Source organism: Seriola aureovittata, chromosome 19 (assembly GCF_021018895.1).
Source record: "Seriola aureovittata isolate HTS-2021-v1 ecotype China chromosome 19, ASM2101889v1, whole genome shotgun sequence".
NCBI lineage: Eukaryota > Metazoa > Chordata > Actinopteri > Carangiformes > Carangidae > Seriola > Seriola aureovittata.
In genome coordinates, this window is record NC_079382.1 from 22,603,315 (window position 1) to 22,620,801 (window position 17,487).

At 40.6% G+C, this 17,487-nt stretch overlaps 1 protein-coding gene across 2 annotated transcripts in view; it reads left to right on the forward strand.

Moving 5' to 3' along the window:
* Positions 1-8,493: 8,493 nt before the first annotated feature.
* xrn2 (5'-3' exoribonuclease 2) overlaps positions 8,494-17,487 on the forward strand; it is a 37,891-nt gene continuing 28,897 nt past the window's right edge. The window contains exons 1-17 of one of the 2 annotated variants that reach the window (XM_056405698.1): positions 8,494-8,695; positions 9,441-9,568; positions 10,142-10,253; positions 10,589-10,700; positions 11,208-11,266; positions 11,367-11,456; positions 11,603-11,675; positions 11,828-11,878; positions 12,031-12,188; positions 12,444-12,518; positions 13,088-13,221; positions 13,711-13,768; positions 13,999-14,106; positions 14,217-14,261; positions 14,807-14,950; positions 15,304-15,348; positions 17,315-17,409. In XM_056405698.1, the coding sequence (XP_056261673.1) occupies positions 8,621-8,695; positions 9,441-9,568; positions 10,142-10,253; positions 10,589-10,700; positions 11,208-11,266; positions 11,367-11,456; positions 11,603-11,675; positions 11,828-11,878; positions 12,031-12,188; positions 12,444-12,518; positions 13,088-13,221; positions 13,711-13,768; positions 13,999-14,106; positions 14,217-14,261; positions 14,807-14,950; positions 15,304-15,348; positions 17,315-17,409 (1,562 nt within the window). In that variant the 5' untranslated portion in view covers positions 8,494-8,620. The remainder of the gene's footprint in view (positions 8,696-9,440; positions 9,569-10,141; positions 10,254-10,588; positions 10,701-11,207; positions 11,267-11,366; positions 11,457-11,602; positions 11,676-11,827; positions 11,879-12,030; positions 12,189-12,443; positions 12,519-13,087; positions 13,222-13,710; positions 13,769-13,998; positions 14,107-14,216; positions 14,262-14,806; positions 14,951-15,303; positions 15,349-17,314; positions 17,410-17,487) is intronic. The other variant, XM_056405699.1, reaches the window with a different exon arrangement.

Sequence of the window (17,487 nt, forward strand, 5' to 3'; positions counted from 1 at the left end):
GCTAAACCGACAAATGGCTCCTTTAAGACACATGAAATCTTTGCTCAGAGTGTGATTCTCACCAAAGTTCAGTATGTCCAAGACATTGTATTATTAGACATCTCTGCAGTTAAATTCCTTGATGGGGGTCAGCTTGATAAAAGGTGTTAGCCGTGCGATGTTACATCACTGCAGCTAAATATAAGCTAATCATGTAAAGGTAGCTTATGAAAACATGCAGCTTAACAAATTACTTTGCCAGAATTTCTGAAATGTACTGAAAACAACTGCACACAGACACAACTATAATCCCATTTTTTAAATACATTTTTCTGACTTTTAATTTGGCGTCTGCTGCCAGAATCTGAGATGTGAAAATAAACTAATAGATCAGAAGGCGTAAAATAACTTCTGACGTTTGAGTGACACTTTAACGTGAAGAGCTGCTGATGGGAAAAACAACCCAGCACCAAATCCCTCTCACACAGCTCTGGATTTAGACTTTGGACCCTTTAGGGACTCATCCAGCCTGATGCTGCAGCATTTCACCACCAGGGGGCAGCATGAGTCAAGAAGTCTGTGAGAGGAAGACGAGAGCAGGAGGAGCTCTCTCTTAATGATGTAAAGATTTTACATCACTACAAAAGACACTACAGCAATGAAAGCGGTGAGAACAGACTGTAGGTGTAGTCTTAACTCAATAAGGTGAGTATGAACTAGAAAGCTCTTACCTGAGGATGAAGTGGTTGCAGCAGCAGGCTGAGCTGGATCACTCGTCCCTATGAGGCTGTGATGTTTGTTACTTATCAGATAGCAAAATCTTTGGCTGAAACATGAGACATCTTTACTCGACTTAGATATTTATCACTAATGGTGACGTTTATCCTTTCCAATGAAACGAAAGCTTGTGCTAACACGTGTCCACTGGGATTCTGTCACCGACAGGAGGTGAAAATGATCAAAATGGTGAATAAAACTCTTATAAAGGATTTATATTAGATTACTGCAGGTCATTAATAAACGATGATGTGTTTTACACTTTACAATAAGGCTCCTTTCACCAGTTATAAATGGAAGTAACTCATTAGTAAGATTATTGAGTTTAGCATTAACTTGATGCCAAATAGTGAGCCTGCATCATTGTATGAAAACTGTATGAAAACTTTTTAATAATTGTTTATTTAAGATTTATAAAGTGATAACAACTTAATGAATAACCTAATTACAAACCATGTATAAATCCTTTATAGGGGAAGTTGTTGTACAGTTGTACCGATGTTATTAATAAACGATTTTCAGAATGTAACAGTTTATAATGTTGAATTCTTTGATACATTTATTTCTTACTGCAAAATTAGGACAAATATATGGTGACACCTTGATTACCTGTCAAACAAACATGAATATATACAATGTGGCCAATCTAAATTTAAGTTAATCATCTTGGGAACATGAATGTCTGCTCCAAATTTGTGCCGATCTATCTCCTAGATGTTGAGATGTTCTCCTGGGGAAATGAAAGTTTCAACCTCTTGTGGTTAGATGAGAAGCCTGGGAGCCAAAGTCAGTAGGATTCTTCCTCTGGGGACCATGAATGCATGAAAATTTGTGCCAATTCACTCAGTAGTTGTGAACATAACAGAGAACTAATGTCTTACCCTGAATCCCTAGAGCCGTGCACCTAAACATTATCACTGATGTGCTTACACTTAAAAAAATAAGAAGAAATAACAGGCAATAAAATGTATTTTTGCATATACGGCAACCCTCCTCCATCTTTCCTGTTTGTTTTAGACATGAGAAATTTATTCTGATCTTTTTTAAAAAATATTTCTAAGCTTTATTGTATCTGTTTTTTTTATTTTTGCTAAGATAAACAAGCACAGACGGAACAGGACGAGTTCACCACATACAGGTATTAACAATAAAAACGAACTATTTGTTGCATTTTATGAGAGTACTTACTTCAAGTGCCCTTTCCTCTCTCTCGTTTAACTGCATTGTATTTCCAAGGCCTGAGCAGCTCCAATGTTTGGGAAAATATTAAGGGGGGGATGTCGGTTGAATTGCCACCAGCTTTGATTCACTTTTCTTCATTTAATCCTGTGGGCAGTTATTTTCATCAATGCCAACAGAAGAAAACGAAAAAAGGACAAAGGGACATTAAATCGACGGCGCTGCCGATGTCTCCGAGGTCGAAGCGATGAAACGAGTTGTGGGAAACAGAAAGAATGTAAACGCGGTGCGCTCAAGGTCGAAAATAAACTCAATTCTTCATTTATTAGAAGAAGACGTGAGTGAGAGTGTAAGTCTGCAGTATGAACCAACTGTTAACTCACTCTCCAAAGATCTTTAAGAAGCACAAAACACAGTTTGATATTCAGGCAAACATGTGAAGCATGTCCCAGTGGAGGCGCCACACAGACGTAGACACGCCGCGGTAGAATAGAGCTTTTGTCACGGCTGGTATTTCACTTATTGTACAGCTGCTAAATCCTCCATTTTCTTTTTTACACCTGTGGTTTTATTACTGCAACATGTTAAAATGTCCCAAAGCTATAAACGAGAGCCGTGTCCTAATACAATCCTTTACAAAGGGCCACACTTTCATCGAACGTGTTTAGATATGTCGCGGCGAGGCCGAACCGAAATGAGACGGTCCGATCCATGGAGGCTGTTCCCGCCTTTACTGTTGCATCACAAAGTGCAGCTCCTGCCGCCTAACTACCGTGACGACACGTCACTATTTCTCCACAGTAACTTCCCATTTTAAGGCCCTTGGTTTTAACAGTTGTAGCGTTAGCTGCTGAACTGAGCTGAAACACAATGCTAACATTTAACAGTGTAACCTTCAGACTCTCTGTCAGTGTTTGCTGACACATTATTTCCATTATGGGATAGGTTGGGCCATGAAGGATCCACCTGTCGGAGCCTTCGCCGCCTAGGTAAAGAAGGACGCATTTAAAGGAGCTTTCAAGACGGGACGGTTTAGTCATTCTGCTGTGACGCAAACCATCTTCAAATGCAGCCGCTGAAGTGGGACACGGCTAATAAGTCTGCTAAAGCGTTGGCAGCTGCAGGGACAGTCACCTTGCAACACTTTCCGGCTGGTCCCTGGTTGCTGGATTTGTTGCAGGTATCTAAGTTTCCAGGTGTTTCTGAGACGACAGTAAACTCTCCAACAAACTCACCCCAGGTGGCAACAGCGGATCATTTTAGTTTGGCTCAACCAGTTTGACTTAACTAGTACAATAATTTCAACATTTGAGAAATGTTTGTGTAACTGAAAGTCTGCGTCCAGATCGCCACGTCTGCAGCAGATGAGGACTCCCATTTGAAAATGTGTGGTGAACTTCCATTAACAATAATTGAGTCCCACTCCAGTGAGGCGCTAACAGGGAGGAGGAGGGAGAGGATGGCGTGTGTTGTTATTAAAATGCCTTCTCCTCTAATGTGCAGGTAAGGACCCCTCGCCGCCGCAGCTCACCAGGCCCGCTGCCAGGGCCGTCTCTCTCTTTTAAGTGAGCGCCTTAATTGAGACAAATTTAGCTCAATTAAACCGCTTTACCTCTGCCAAGAGTGTTTCAGAGCAGCAGCATCAGTGCTGCAGAGCTGCCTTTTCAATTAGTCACTGTGAGCAGATTCACCACTGATCCTATTACTGTTTGGGTTTGTGGCTGTGAGAGTGAAAACCTGCTCTGTCAACATAACCCCGAATGTCCATAATGGAGATCAAGGACATTTTTACTAATTTAATAACATGAGTAAACAAACAGACAGACAATTGAATAAATAAATACATGAATCAATGTGTCTGAATATTTTAAAAAGGGATGTTGGTGTTTGATTGACGATGTTCTGCACATTTAACCATGGATGTATTATTTAAAGCTCCTCCAGTGTAAAGGTCTGTGTCCATGTGTAGTGTGATTATAGATCAGCTCTAGCTTCTATATTAATACTGTGAAAGTATCAAAGCCTCAGTCCACAGAGAAATGCACACAGCCTGTATTCAGAAACTGAGCCTTAAAACCAGCCGTCAGGACTTCTGGAACTTTGTGATGTCACAACAAAGTAATGTGACATTGAACCCATGTTAGTGGAGTATGGGTTCAAATAGGGTCAAAAAGATTATAAAAATTGTTTCAACCTTTGTAAACCTGGAAAATAAATCTGCATCATAAATTCAAGTTTGTGCATCTGCAGGAAATAATTTGTTTTTGTCAATAAAACTTGTGAATAAATGAAATCAGTGGTGAGGTCACACAAAGACTTATTAAGTGTTTTTTGTATGAACATTTGTGGAGCAGTAAATTGTAAAACAAAGTTCCCACACTGCGAGGAGGCAAAGGTTTAATGTGCTGTGTACGTATGCAAACCCACCTCAGTTTCAAAAGAGCTACAGCTTTGAATGACAGTGACTGTGAGTCCAGTGTTCCCGCTCTTTCTTTTAGCTCTGTGTTTGGTCTCCACCAGCTCCTGAGGGAAACATCTGGCTGTTTAGCTGCTAAATGCTCCACCGTGTTCACCAGCTGCTCTTTAACTGAGTCTGTCTGCTGTTTGCTGCTGAGCAGGAAGTGGACTGTATGATTTCAGGGCCTTAAAAGTTGCTTTAATTCTCTGCAGAGCTGCAGATTTGTTGATATTTCTCTGGTTTGTCACCTGAAGTGACCCCTCACACATTACACAGCCATTTGTTAATATCAAAATGTGGGCTAATGCAACTTTAAGTTTATTTTAAGCAGAGTATTTTTCCAATGTGGTGCTGGTGTTCAGCTAATTATCTAATTATGTATTTGAGTTTTTCCATCAGTGATGACCCAAACAAGCAAAAACAAAATGGCACCAATCCCAGGGTCCCCTGTTGTCCTTGAAAGCATTTCCACAAAGAAGTGCCACAGTGTTTGGTTAAATTCAGCCAAAAGGCAGGACAAATGAGAAGTAAAATGCGAGTGTGTGAGTTTCATTGGAGGGATAAAAAACTGAAACCCGGCAGGTCTTTATTCCTGCAGCACAATGGGCAGAAGCCGACTCAAAGAGGCTCAGATGTGAAGACATTCTGCGAGCCGCCGAGGACACATCACAACCTTGGAGACACAAATTTGCTGTATTATACCATGTGCATTCCCGCTGAGCTTTTCATGTGCAGGCTAAAGGGATCAGCTAATGAAAGGCGCGAGCAGGAAGGAGCGCCAACACATTTTTGTTAGCATGAAGCTGCAGTGCAGTTTGAATTGGACTAACGCGACGGAAAAAGAGATCCTTTCTGAACTCCCATTAATCAGAGGATCCATATCGTACGTTGGGAACCCAAGTGTGTGAATTTAACCCACGGAAACACACACATCGACCCCTGGTTCACACTCTGAAGGCAGAGATTAAATGAGATGAAATATTGTTTGAATTCTTAAGCGAGAGCTGCAGCATCTTTGTGTGAAATTCATCCTCAGAAACTTTGTTTTTTGTTTGTTTCCGTTCCTGGTTCTAGTTTTGTGTCTGCAGGGAGGCTATTGAGATTAGGCATTATCAGTGTGTGTGTGTGTGTGTGTGTGTGTGTGTGTGTGTGTGTGTGTGTGTGTTTAGACAGGATTATTTCCAGTCTAAATGAACAGAGGTCTTGTGTGATGTTCATGTACGATACAACACACGCCTGTTTTTATCTCTCCTGTTGTTTTTATTGTTTTTATCCAGATTGTGTTTCATCACTTGTTCGTCTGTTATTGATCCAGATTTAAAAGTCTCACTGTCTGTCTGTTGTGCTGCTTATGTGTGTTAAATGAACAAATGGATGAAATGAAAATATGATTTACACACACGTTGTTGTCATTCTTCAGTCCTGACTGGAGGAACTAGAACTTTACATATCATCGATTTAACTGCAGAGCAACTGGATATAAAGTTTGTATGAACTGTGTCAGTCAGGAAATTTCATTTATATTTATTACTACAACATTTCTGGACAGATATGAGCTGTTAGTTGAGCCCACACTGACTCGTGATTTTATCATTTGAATTAACTTCTTATGGGATAATTGCAGACAAAAATCTGAATGTCAGACTCAGTAGACACGTTGGAAATTACCTGCAGGCAACGCTACACCTGGAGTGGTTGTAATATCAGTTAAGATTTCCCATGTGAAACATTTTAAAACTGAACAGAATTAATCAATTAGTTGATCGACAGAAAAATATGACTTAGTGAATTAATCTGTCAAACGCTTTTACTACAGTTTCAGCTTCTTCACTGCTTTTATTTGTGTAGTGTGATAATACATGTAACACATGTTGCAAACAATTAAAAAAAGAATCTGCAGATTAAGAAACAAAAACAAAAAATACATAATCACACAAAAAATGACTGAGACTGAGTCAAGTATCAAAGTAATAGAAGTGTCACTGAGGCTCTAACAGGAAGACAAACTCCAGAGAAAACAAACAGAGCTGCAAGAGTCATTTCAAAATGTTCCGTCAGAAATATATTAAAGGTAAACTTCATGATGAACAGCTGGTAAATGATCAGTTAACACCAGAAAAGGTTCTGATTGATTGTGTTAACTGACTCTTAACTCATTATGCACTTTTGTATTTAGACATGATAAAATAAAAACAAAGATATGACAAAATAAGACGTGTGTAGGTCAATATATGTGTATGTTTGGCGAGCGGTTGTGCTGGTATAACAGATTTTAATGAAATTATTAAATTGTACAATTTATCTTTCATAAAGGATGAAGATCCTCGTCATCGGCTGAATAATCACAGAAGATGATTTAAGTGACAAAGCAGCAGTTTCAGAAACCAGATTCATAATACATATGTTTCCTATTTAATTGCATTTAAAACAGTGATATTCAGCTGCTTCTGGAGCCTCTTTGTGTCTGTAGCTGCAGCTGGAATGAAACACATGATGCCAAAGCATGAAGCAGGTTATAATGGTGACGATCCACCAGGTGAGGGCGCTCTGCCTCTTTCAGTCCACTGCCCAAGAGAGTCTACTGAAGAAATCATCTCACACACAGACTGAGAAAATGACTTAATGATTTCAGCTGTTTGTGTGAAACACGAGCTTCGACTCCTGAAATGTTCAAACTGAAACTTCAGGCTGGAAATCTGCTTTTGTTCACATTTATTTCCACTTTTTTTTTTCATAACGAGGTTTCTATGGAAATGAGTCTAAACCCCAGCATCAGCTCGTGTGTTTACATGGATTCAGTGAATGCATCACCTGCAGCTGTAAAATGTGTTTTCATGCCACATTCCTGAGCTGTAACACCTCTGTGGTTTCAGCTTGGAGGGAGGGAGGTTTGTGCTGAAGCTTTCATATCATCTGTGATTTGCATGAGATTTCCCTTCATCTCCTCTGTTTCCCTCCACAAACACTGAAATGATGGCTTCATCCTATTACCTGCAACTCTAGCGTAAATGTTTATGGAAATGGCCCGTCAGAGCAGGCCAAGTGTTTTCCATCAGCACCTCTTTGCAGTAATAATACTGCAGTGTTGATGTCAGATCCGCCCTGCCTGAAGAGGGGAGGCTAATGGCCCCTTCCCCCCCCCTCAACCCCCCCCCCACCCCTACTGCATGAGCCAGTGAGGAGAGGAGCAAAAAAAAAATCTAATTCACCTTAAATGTGATGCTGCCGGGTTGGGAAGTGAGAGGGCATCTGTGCAGAGAGTCCCCATTAAAGGAACATTACGTAAGATCAGACTGTGAATGATGGAGTTTCGAACGCGATGCAATTTCAGGGAATATGAACACGAGTCTGAGCTGAGTCTGCAGGGGTCACACGGTCACACATTTGGTGGTTTGTTGTTCAAGGCAGCATTTAAATTCAGTCAGTCTTTATCTTTAACAAAAACCACAGCAACAATAATGATAATCTTATTGTTGAATTTGTAAATAAATACACGTGGTGAGCACCGGTTAATCTGATCATTATCAGCTAATTGATGATGTATTTCTTTGTTTAGTTGCATATTTTTCAATTTTCTTTAATGTATAGCTTTTTATTGTTCATTTGGTGGAAGGGCTATGCTCATCACATCTCTTTCACCTTGTTGTCTTTGTTAAAATTTCAAGATCTAAAAGGTGCACAAGTTACAAATATCTTACATCTTATATCATATTTTACTTTAGTAATTACATGACTGCTCATCCAAGCTAAATGAATGCAATGAATATTAAAATGTAATAATTACACAGAAGTTAATGACCAAAAAAAAAGCCATCAGTTATAGCTTATAAACCCTTTATAAATGGTGCATTATCAGAAAGTGGCACCAAATAAATTTTAAAATATGCACTGCAAAATATAAAGTTTTGTTTAGATGCTCTTCTGCTTGATATAGGCGTCATTATGTAATAGATTTACCAGACAGTTAAAAGTTGGGGTAGAAGCTATTTTTGCCTGCAGTACCGCTTCTGGCCGATGGGGTCGCTGTGGGCCAACGCGGTTCTCTGAAATGCTCCGGAAAAGGACGATATGAACCGGAAAAAGTACACAATGGCCATGGCCAACAGCATGTAGCCGTGGTGTTGTACTCATCCATAACAAGCCTCGTGTTTTAATTGAGCTATTTTAACCGTTTTGTACGAGTTTGCATTTGTTATAAACTGACAGAGAAGAGGTTTTGGACCGGAGATGGGAGTCCCGGCGTTTTTTCGTTGGCTTAGCCGAAAATATTCGTCAATTATTGTGCACTGTGTGGAAGAGAAGGTAAGTGGCTAGCATGCTAGCTAGCAACACCGCCGGTTTACCTGACGCATTAATGCTATTTTGTTGAAACAGCCGTTAGTCTTCTAAATGCTTGTTTTCTGTGAATACAATCAATGGGGTCTCGTTCCTACATTTGATTCCGTTTTGTCGATGACTTTTGAGCTCCGAAGGTTTCGGTTGGTCGCAAATTATTAAACGAAAACATCGGACGTTCGTGGACTTCAGAGTGTAAACAAACCGACCGCAAACTTCATGCTACAAACAAAAAGTTCCATTTTACCACTGTCTTAAAGGTACATTAAACCTTACTCAACGGTTAACGTAAGTGGAAAATAAACACCACCTCAGCTCACATCATAAAAACATCACATTATTATGAAGTTACAACAGTGAAATTTAGCGGGAAAAGAGCTTCAGTACTTGAATGTGTGTTTTTCAGGCATGTACTTCTGCTGCTGCTAAATAAGGTTGCAGCTAACCTTAATTTTCAGTAAAGATTAATCTGCTGATTATTGTTTCAATTAGTCCATTCCCACTAAATAATTTCCCGCGGTCCAAGGTAACATCTTCAAATGCCAACAGTCCAAACATTTGGCTTTAAAAACGACTATTATCAAAATAGTTAGTCTAACTAATTGATTAATTCTCTAATCACATAAACCTCTAATGATATCTAAATTGTTCATGATGGAAAGGTTTGGGACGTCTTGTGATTTGTGTGTGTTTTTGTTTTTAACCTCCACAGGGGAAAGAGTGTAATGGAGTCCGTATCCCTGTTGATACAACCAAGCCGAACCCCAACGAGGTGGAGTTTGACAACTTGTACCTGGACATGAATGGGATCATTCACCCCTGTACACATCCAGAAGATAAGTAAGGACATTTACGAGTTTGACTTTAACACCACTAGATTTTCTGTCTGCAGTTTATTATCATATCTGTGATGTCTCTTTGAAGTGGAGGTTTGGTTTTACCACTTTACGTGTTGTCTAGTGTTTAAAGAAACTCACAGAAAGCTCAATTTAAAGAAAATATCATTATTTAAAGCTCAATATGATTTAAAAGAAAAACAGTCCTCCTTGATGATTAAGACTGTATCTAAGATGTGAGTCATAAATCCATAAATTCATAACGTTTAAGCAGCCAAATTAGTATTTTATATTACTGTCATTGTTTGATATTGTTATATCATTTAGTATCTGTGGGGTTTTGACAAAAAAAAATTGTTTGAAATTTGGCTCTGTGCAGTAGTGCCACACACTTTCCTGAGATTTCATAGATTAAACAATTACACAATTACTTAACAGATTTGTAGATATCGTAGATAACAAGAGTATTTTTGTTCATTGTAAACCAGGAAACTTTAAAATGAGAGATTTTTTTGAATGAATTTTGGCCTGACACTGTTGCCACACAATAGCTCATTGAAGACAATTGTTTTCACAGACCTGCTCCCAAAAATGAAGATGAGATGATGGTCGCCATCTTCGAGTACATCGACCGCCTGTTCAATATCGTGCGGCCCAGGAGAGTTCTCTACATGGCCATCGATGGAGTGGTGAGTGACTTCCAGTAGCAGAAACCTGCAGCATGAGCAGAGTTTGTTGTGGATGACGCGTCCCATTCATAACAAAAACTAAAACATGATGATCTGTGGGACAGATATATAATTATCTGTACATCAGTTATTTAATGAACCAAATACTGTTTTTCATGTGGCCAAAAATAGATGGTAGTGAAGTTCTTAATTTGGCCACATCTTAGGTTTTTCTTAATTTCTCATCCATCTATCCCAATGAATCGAAATATTCAATCTTAATATAAGGGGACATGTATAATATGCATGAAAACCAACCTGAACTCAGAAATAACACCCTGTGTAACTCTCACCAGGCTCCTCGTGCCAAAATGAACCAGCAGCGCTCTCGGCGGTTTCGTGCTTCCAAAGAAGGAGTGGAGCTGACGGAGGAGAAACATCGCATTAGGGAGGAGATCATCCAGAGAGGTGTGTGTTGTTTTAAATCTCAGCACTGCTTAACAGCAAATACCCAGAATGTACAACATCTGTGACACTACGAACCTCTGGGAACAGTGTGATACTTTCCCCCGGCAGAATATTGTTTTCTCTGTGCTCCGGGACAGAAAACACTTTCTGGCTCAGTGTTGATGTCTCGTTTGGCAAGTGATTGAAACAGCTGATGTGCAGTTATTTCTGTGTTTGAGAGCTTTTATGAAAAACTGACCGGCCCTGGCTTTAAAAACACAGCTGATGTTTCCTTTTTAAAAATAATCAGTTTGTTCTTTTTTGACCTTTTTGTGCAGTGATATTATCTGACGCCCAGTTGTGTTTCATAAAGTTATCTGAGGGGAAACACTCTCCAGGACGACAACTTTAGAATGGCTGAAATTTGAAGTCCTGAATTTATCAGGACTCAAACACTGCTGGTCTCTGATAGATTCAACTGATTATCTTCATAATTCTCAGAAACATTACTGTTTTTTTCCTCTTCAGGTGGTTATCTTCCACCTGAGGAAATTAAGGAGAGGTTCGACAGCAACTGCATCACTCCAGTAAGTGTGCTTTGGAGTTTTTAGCTATTTCATTATGTCCTTGCAAGAACAAAATGACAGGATTGTTTTGGATGATTCATTTTCCTTCTTCTGTCTCCAGGGAACAGAGTTCATGGACAACCTGGCGCATTGTCTCCGTTACTACGTCGCAGACAGACTCAGCAACGATCCAGGGTGGAGGAATGTCACCGTGAGTGTCACTCACTGCTCGGGCTTTCAAACACAGACAGAAATGTCACGAGCGATTTCTTATTGTTTTCATTTTGAGCTCCGGGTGGTTTTACATGCTGCAGAAGAAAGAGCTCCGGCACTAAGTGTCTGCTGTCTGTGATGCAGGTCTTCCTGTCTGATGCGAGTGTTCCAGGTGAAGGCGAACACAAGATCATGGACTTCATCAGGAGACAGAGAGGTACAGCTGTGTTAAAGTCATACACATTAAAGCACATACAGTGTGGCAAGATAAACTTGAAGATATAAAACTGCAGTCATGACTTTTAGAACAAAGATTAACAACTGAATTCAGTTCTGAACCTCCTGTACGTTTGTGATTCACTTTGACAGCTCAGCCCAACCACGACCCCAACACACACCACTGCCTGTGTGGAGCCGACGGTACGTCTCTCAATTCACCAGTCAGATAAAACCCAGCCACAAGAGACCCGCTGTTATTCATGTCGACGGTGTAAGATATTATTGTAGAGTTAACGTCGTCATTTCCACCTTGTTGAAGTAACATCTGTGTTTTTGTTGTTGCCACTGATCAGCTGATCTGATCATGCTCGGCCTGGCCACCCACGAGCCGAACTTCACCATCATCAGAGAGGAGTTCAAACCCAACAAGCCCCGGCCCTGCGCGCTCTGCGGACAGATAGGTCACGAGATCAAAGACTGTCAGGGGACGGCCAGAGAGAAGCAGGGACAGGTGTGTTACTCTCATTTTACTGATAGATTCATTTTTAATGTTGTTTATGATTTTGATTAAAAATAAATGAATAAAAGTGACCCCCAGCAGTTTTTTTAATCTGACATCAACTTCACTGTAGTGTTTGTAATGACACTGTTTTCCCTGTAATATTTGTGAAGGTGTTTTCAATGATTAAAGATATCAGTGTGTGAAAAGTCGACCAGGTGTCCACTGGAGGCTAAACCCTCTGAGTGTTTCCTTCTCCTCTTCCAGCACGATGAATTCGCAGACTCGGTGCCGGTGTCTGAGCAGGAGTTCATATTCATCAGACTCTGTGTGCTGCGCGAGGTCAGTTCCCCCGCCTATATTTTCTCTGTTAATCTTCTACCTAGTTGATGTTAGTGGTTGTCATGCTATAGGTGAAGTATGAGAGCAGCCAAAGTGTCGAGCTGGTTCAGCTGGTTGGATTCTGCGGAAACTTTCAGGAGTGAATCATGTGATAGTTCTTTAAAATATCACTGGTTGACCTCATGTGGCTGTGGCCATCTTGTTTTTGTTATTTAAATCACCACTGATTTGATTTGATCAAAAAACAAAAAGAAAATGGCTTATTTGGAGTAAAATATGTCACAACTTCTTTCTGGCATTTAAATATTTCTTTCATTTATTCATAACAGCTGACCGGTGCTTCATATTTTGGAAAGCGCCGTGTTAATATAACAGGATCATCATTTTTTCAGCTTGAAATTTGTGTAAATATGACAAACTCATCAGCTTTTCTTATTTCCCAGTCAGATGTTCATCTAACAGTTTACAGTTTATTTTGTGACCTAATCATCCAGATAAATGGACCGTAGCAGGTACAGGCCCGAACCTACTAGATGATCTCTACTAACTGTGCCTGTTTGTGTTGTCAGTACCTGGCCAGAGAGCTGACCATGGCCAGCCTGCCGTTTCCCTTCGACTTTGAGAGGAGTGTCGACGACTGGGTCTTCATGTGCTTCTTCGTTGGTAACGACTTCTTACCTCACCTGCCGTCCCTGGAAATCAGGTGAGCGCCGGGACAGGGGTTCGTGCTGAAAGCTGGTTTGAATGTTGGTCTTTTTAAAAACTCAGAAACAGGTTCTCTGTATTCCAAATGCAAAACCATAAAAAGTTCTTTCAGCGTCACAGGGACAGGGTTAAATGCAGGACGGTTGTATTATGTTGCCTTATATAGAGCAGGTGTTTTCTCTGATGCCTGATTACTCACATTCACACTGATGGTAATCCTGCCTCCGCTTCACTGTAACCTCCGACACTGATCGGCCTGAAATCTGCTGGAGAGTCTGTTGTTCTGTTTCACTGCTCTTCTTTTATTTGTGGAACCATAAAACCTGTTGGTTTGCTGCCAGAGTGGAGCCGATGAAGCGGCCAAATTCCCTGCTGCTGCCGCAGATAAATCGCTGTTATGTGTCAGATCAATGTCCCGTCTCGTTAATCGTTAAGATTTACGCTGAACGCCTCGTGTTGAATTATTCTCTGATGTCGTGTCTTACAGAGAGGGAGCGATCGATCGACTGGTCAACATCTACAAAGACGTTGTGCACAAAACCGGAGTGAGTATCATCACTGATCTGTGCACTGCAAACAAAAGGTTCACACCGTCCCTCCTCTCTGGAGATAGACGGAATGCATTATGGGAAATGTAGGAAACCTCTAAATTCAATTGAAAAAGAGTTGGTTCAATAAAAAGCTAAACATTACATACACGTGCTGAACATCAGGACTTTATATCGTCAGGTGTTTTCTGCTGCTGTCATGTGACCCGGTCTGTGTTTCTCTGCAGGGCTACCTGACACAGAACGGCTACGTCAACCTGGAGCGAGTCGAGATGATCATGCAGGCCGTGGGCGTGGCCGAGGACAACATCTTCAAGAAACGCAAAGAGGACGATGTAAGATTTCACTGTTTTGGCCTCAGGGATCATTAAATGTTGAGGTTCTTCACCACAGTTGGCTTTGCCTTCCTTTTCACAATCGGCTGATTACAGTTTCTCTCCCGCAGGAAGGCTTCAAGCGAAGAATGAAAGAGAAACGAAAGCGGATGAAAGTGAGTAGAAGAAGATGATGATGTTTGTTGTTGTTGCACACAGTCAATGAAACTCTTCAGTAAATAATGAGTCTGGACCAGATACTTCAGTATCTTAAATCTCTTCTCATCTTCATCTAGAATCTTGAAGATGAAAATGAAAACATTCATTCATCCTGTTAAAATCAAGTGAATTCTCCAGCATCAGCAAACGTCTCTTACACTGTTTATAATTCTTCCTCTTACATATTGAATGGTCTGCACTTATTTTCAGCTTTTCTAGTCTTGTCAACCACTCAAAGCACTTTACAATACTACATTCATACATCACACCCAGCAGCCATCAGGGGATCAGCACATATGATCATCAGTGACAGGTGATTCACGAGTTCCCGTCTACCTGCCATAACGTCACGTTTCATCCAAACATTCGCCCTGATCCCGACGCTCACCTGAAGTTTCTTCGAATGAAAATGAAACTATGAGTTTTGACATATATGCTGATCATAATACAGCAGCTGCAGAGTGGACGGTAAACACTCATTTACCTGCGTGTGTCACTGCAGGCAGAGCAGCAGGGTCCCGCCTACCTGACCACGGGCCAGTTCGCCCCTCAGGCTCTGGGGAGAAGAGACCGACCGGAGCCCGTCCAAAACGCTCGGCACCAGGCCTACGACATGAGGATGCAGTCGAGGGAGCAGCACAACAAGGTACGACGAGCTGTTCAAGTGTGACGCGAAGTTCCTTTTTTCCCAGATGTGGAAATATGGAAAATAAATCTGAGGAAAGAGTTTGACTGTGTCCGTCCCTCTGGTCATAGTTATAGTTCCCGCCCACGTCTGGAGAGTGTAGATGGAAAGACGGTGTGGAACATGTGTTGAGCTAAACAAGTTACTGATCTGTGTGAATCTCACCAAGAACCTAGAGTCAGATATATGAACATAGATTTCTAACAGTGTAGCTTCACGGCTGAAGCCCATTTACATGTTGTAATATTTCAACTGAGGACTATCATGGCGATGAAGGGATTGCATCATGATTAGTTATTTGTTGTTTCCTCCAGGACGCTGCTCAGTCTCTGAAGGCCATGATGAGGAATGGAGGCAATGTAAGTTCTAAGTAATATGGAAGATGGATCATTTCTGTAGAGGTTCTAATTATCAGTGCAGATGCCAACAAATAGAGTTTGCGGATTGTTTCTACTGTTTAAAACCAATTATAGCAAAACATATAAAATACTAGACTCACCAGCAGCTTCCAGTGACAGAGCTGTGACTCACTCATCAGATTCTGGTGCGTTTTAGGGTTGTGATGATGATGATGATGATGATGATGACGGCGATAAGTGATCGCCGATCTTCTGAGCGGTCGGCGATAGCTTGTACCTTTGTCAGTGTCAAGAGGATATTTGGCTTGTTTTCACATTTATGTATTGGCTTATTAACATTATTTGTAGTATTAAATTTAATTTGCCCCGCCACAGTTTCTCGTACATAACCAATGCCTGCAACACAGACACGATGGTCACTGAAGCGTTGTCGTGTGTAGCTGCTGCGCTGCGATTAAACGAAGGTGATGGACAGACAGACGGAACATGTCATTTAGTTCAGTTTCTCATCCTGCTGCTCTTTGTGGTTGATAATGGAACTTGTGGAGTTGATGAGAGAGAGCGACTACGCGACTCCATCAGCTGATGTCGACTGGATATTGTGAATGCTCTGGTTATTAAATAGCCAACACATTATTTGTGATGACAATTGTGTTTTAACGGTCTTAACTAATGCACATGATTAGTCAGAGATCAACATTAGATTTGGGCCGTACAGTATAATTCTTTCTGTGTACGTTATTAGATGACTGAAGGATTTACATTAAAAAAAAAAAAAAACCCTAGAGATTTTAATCGTTAATCATTAACAGTGATGTAAAAGTCTCTGATCACTGTAGCATGTCTGAACACAGTTTCATCTTTCCTCCAGTAAACTCTGAAAAGTTGATGATCATCCTTGATCCCCTCGCTGATGAACTTTGTTGAACGCCGTCACCTTTTCCTTATGGGTATTTCACATTGGACAGTGACTTTGAATATGGACGCTGCCTTCGGTTCAGTTCACGGTCGTGTTTCTGTTTAAAGTGTGTGTCAAGCTGTTAAACTTCAGGCCTGTATACAGCTTTAAGTATATGGAGCCACAATAGCAGCCCATACATTAGCACATGAATGAGAGACGCAGAGGCCTCAGAGAAAAGGAAAGCTCAGTGGCCAAGGTACTTTTCTTTTTCATCTGACGTGTGATGGCATCATCTTCTGCTCTGGGAAACTGACATTTTTCACTGTTCTATACCAGATTATAGACAATTTAATTGATTAATCAAGACAATGATTGGTAAATTAATCCATTTCAACAATTACTACAAATATTCTCTAAAACGGCACCGGAACTTAAAGTTTATTTTAATTCATACATTCATTGGCTCGTCTCGTCAGTTTGATCGTTTATGATCAGAAATAATCTTTTTATTTATTCTGTTTTAAAGCAACAAACAAAAGAGACGTCAAATAGCTCCGAAGCATTTTGCACTAAAACGAAAGACATTCATCGACACAAATGAACAATTTGAATTTGCAGTTGTTGTTTGCCCGGTTTTTGAGTGAAAACCGGACACGTATAAAAACCAGAAAAACAAAATAATAAGATCAAATCATCAAATCCTTATCCCACGGCTCATCTTCTCTTTACTATCTCCAGCTTCACGTCTCGCTCTGTTCAGTTTATGGTCTTATTTCTCTGTCTTCTTCATGCTGTAGATTGTTTGTTCTTGTGTAACTCAGACCGTTCGTGCAGTTATATAATCATGTAAAGTTGTGATTTGTGGCTTCTGAAAATGCTGCAACTCGTAGTTTGACAATCAAATGTTATTGTCCATGTTTTGTCATCTTTTCTCTTCTAATACAGTAAGTTATTGAAGTTATGTTTTTTTTTTTTAGTATTGTTTGTGCGATGATTTAAAAACAAATGTACAAGATAAAGATTCTTCTTTTAACCCGTACGTTTTCTTTTTGTCTCCCCGCACAGTCGTCTGCAGGTCCCAGCGACGGTGCAGACAACAGGGGGGTGAAGAGGAAAGCCGAGGACAGCGACAGCGAGCCGGAGCCCGAGGACAACGTCAGGTAAATCTGGGTGGGCGGGGTCACAGTGGAGGGCAGGATCAGGGTGGCAGTTTAGACACATCTTGTTCTGACACTAAA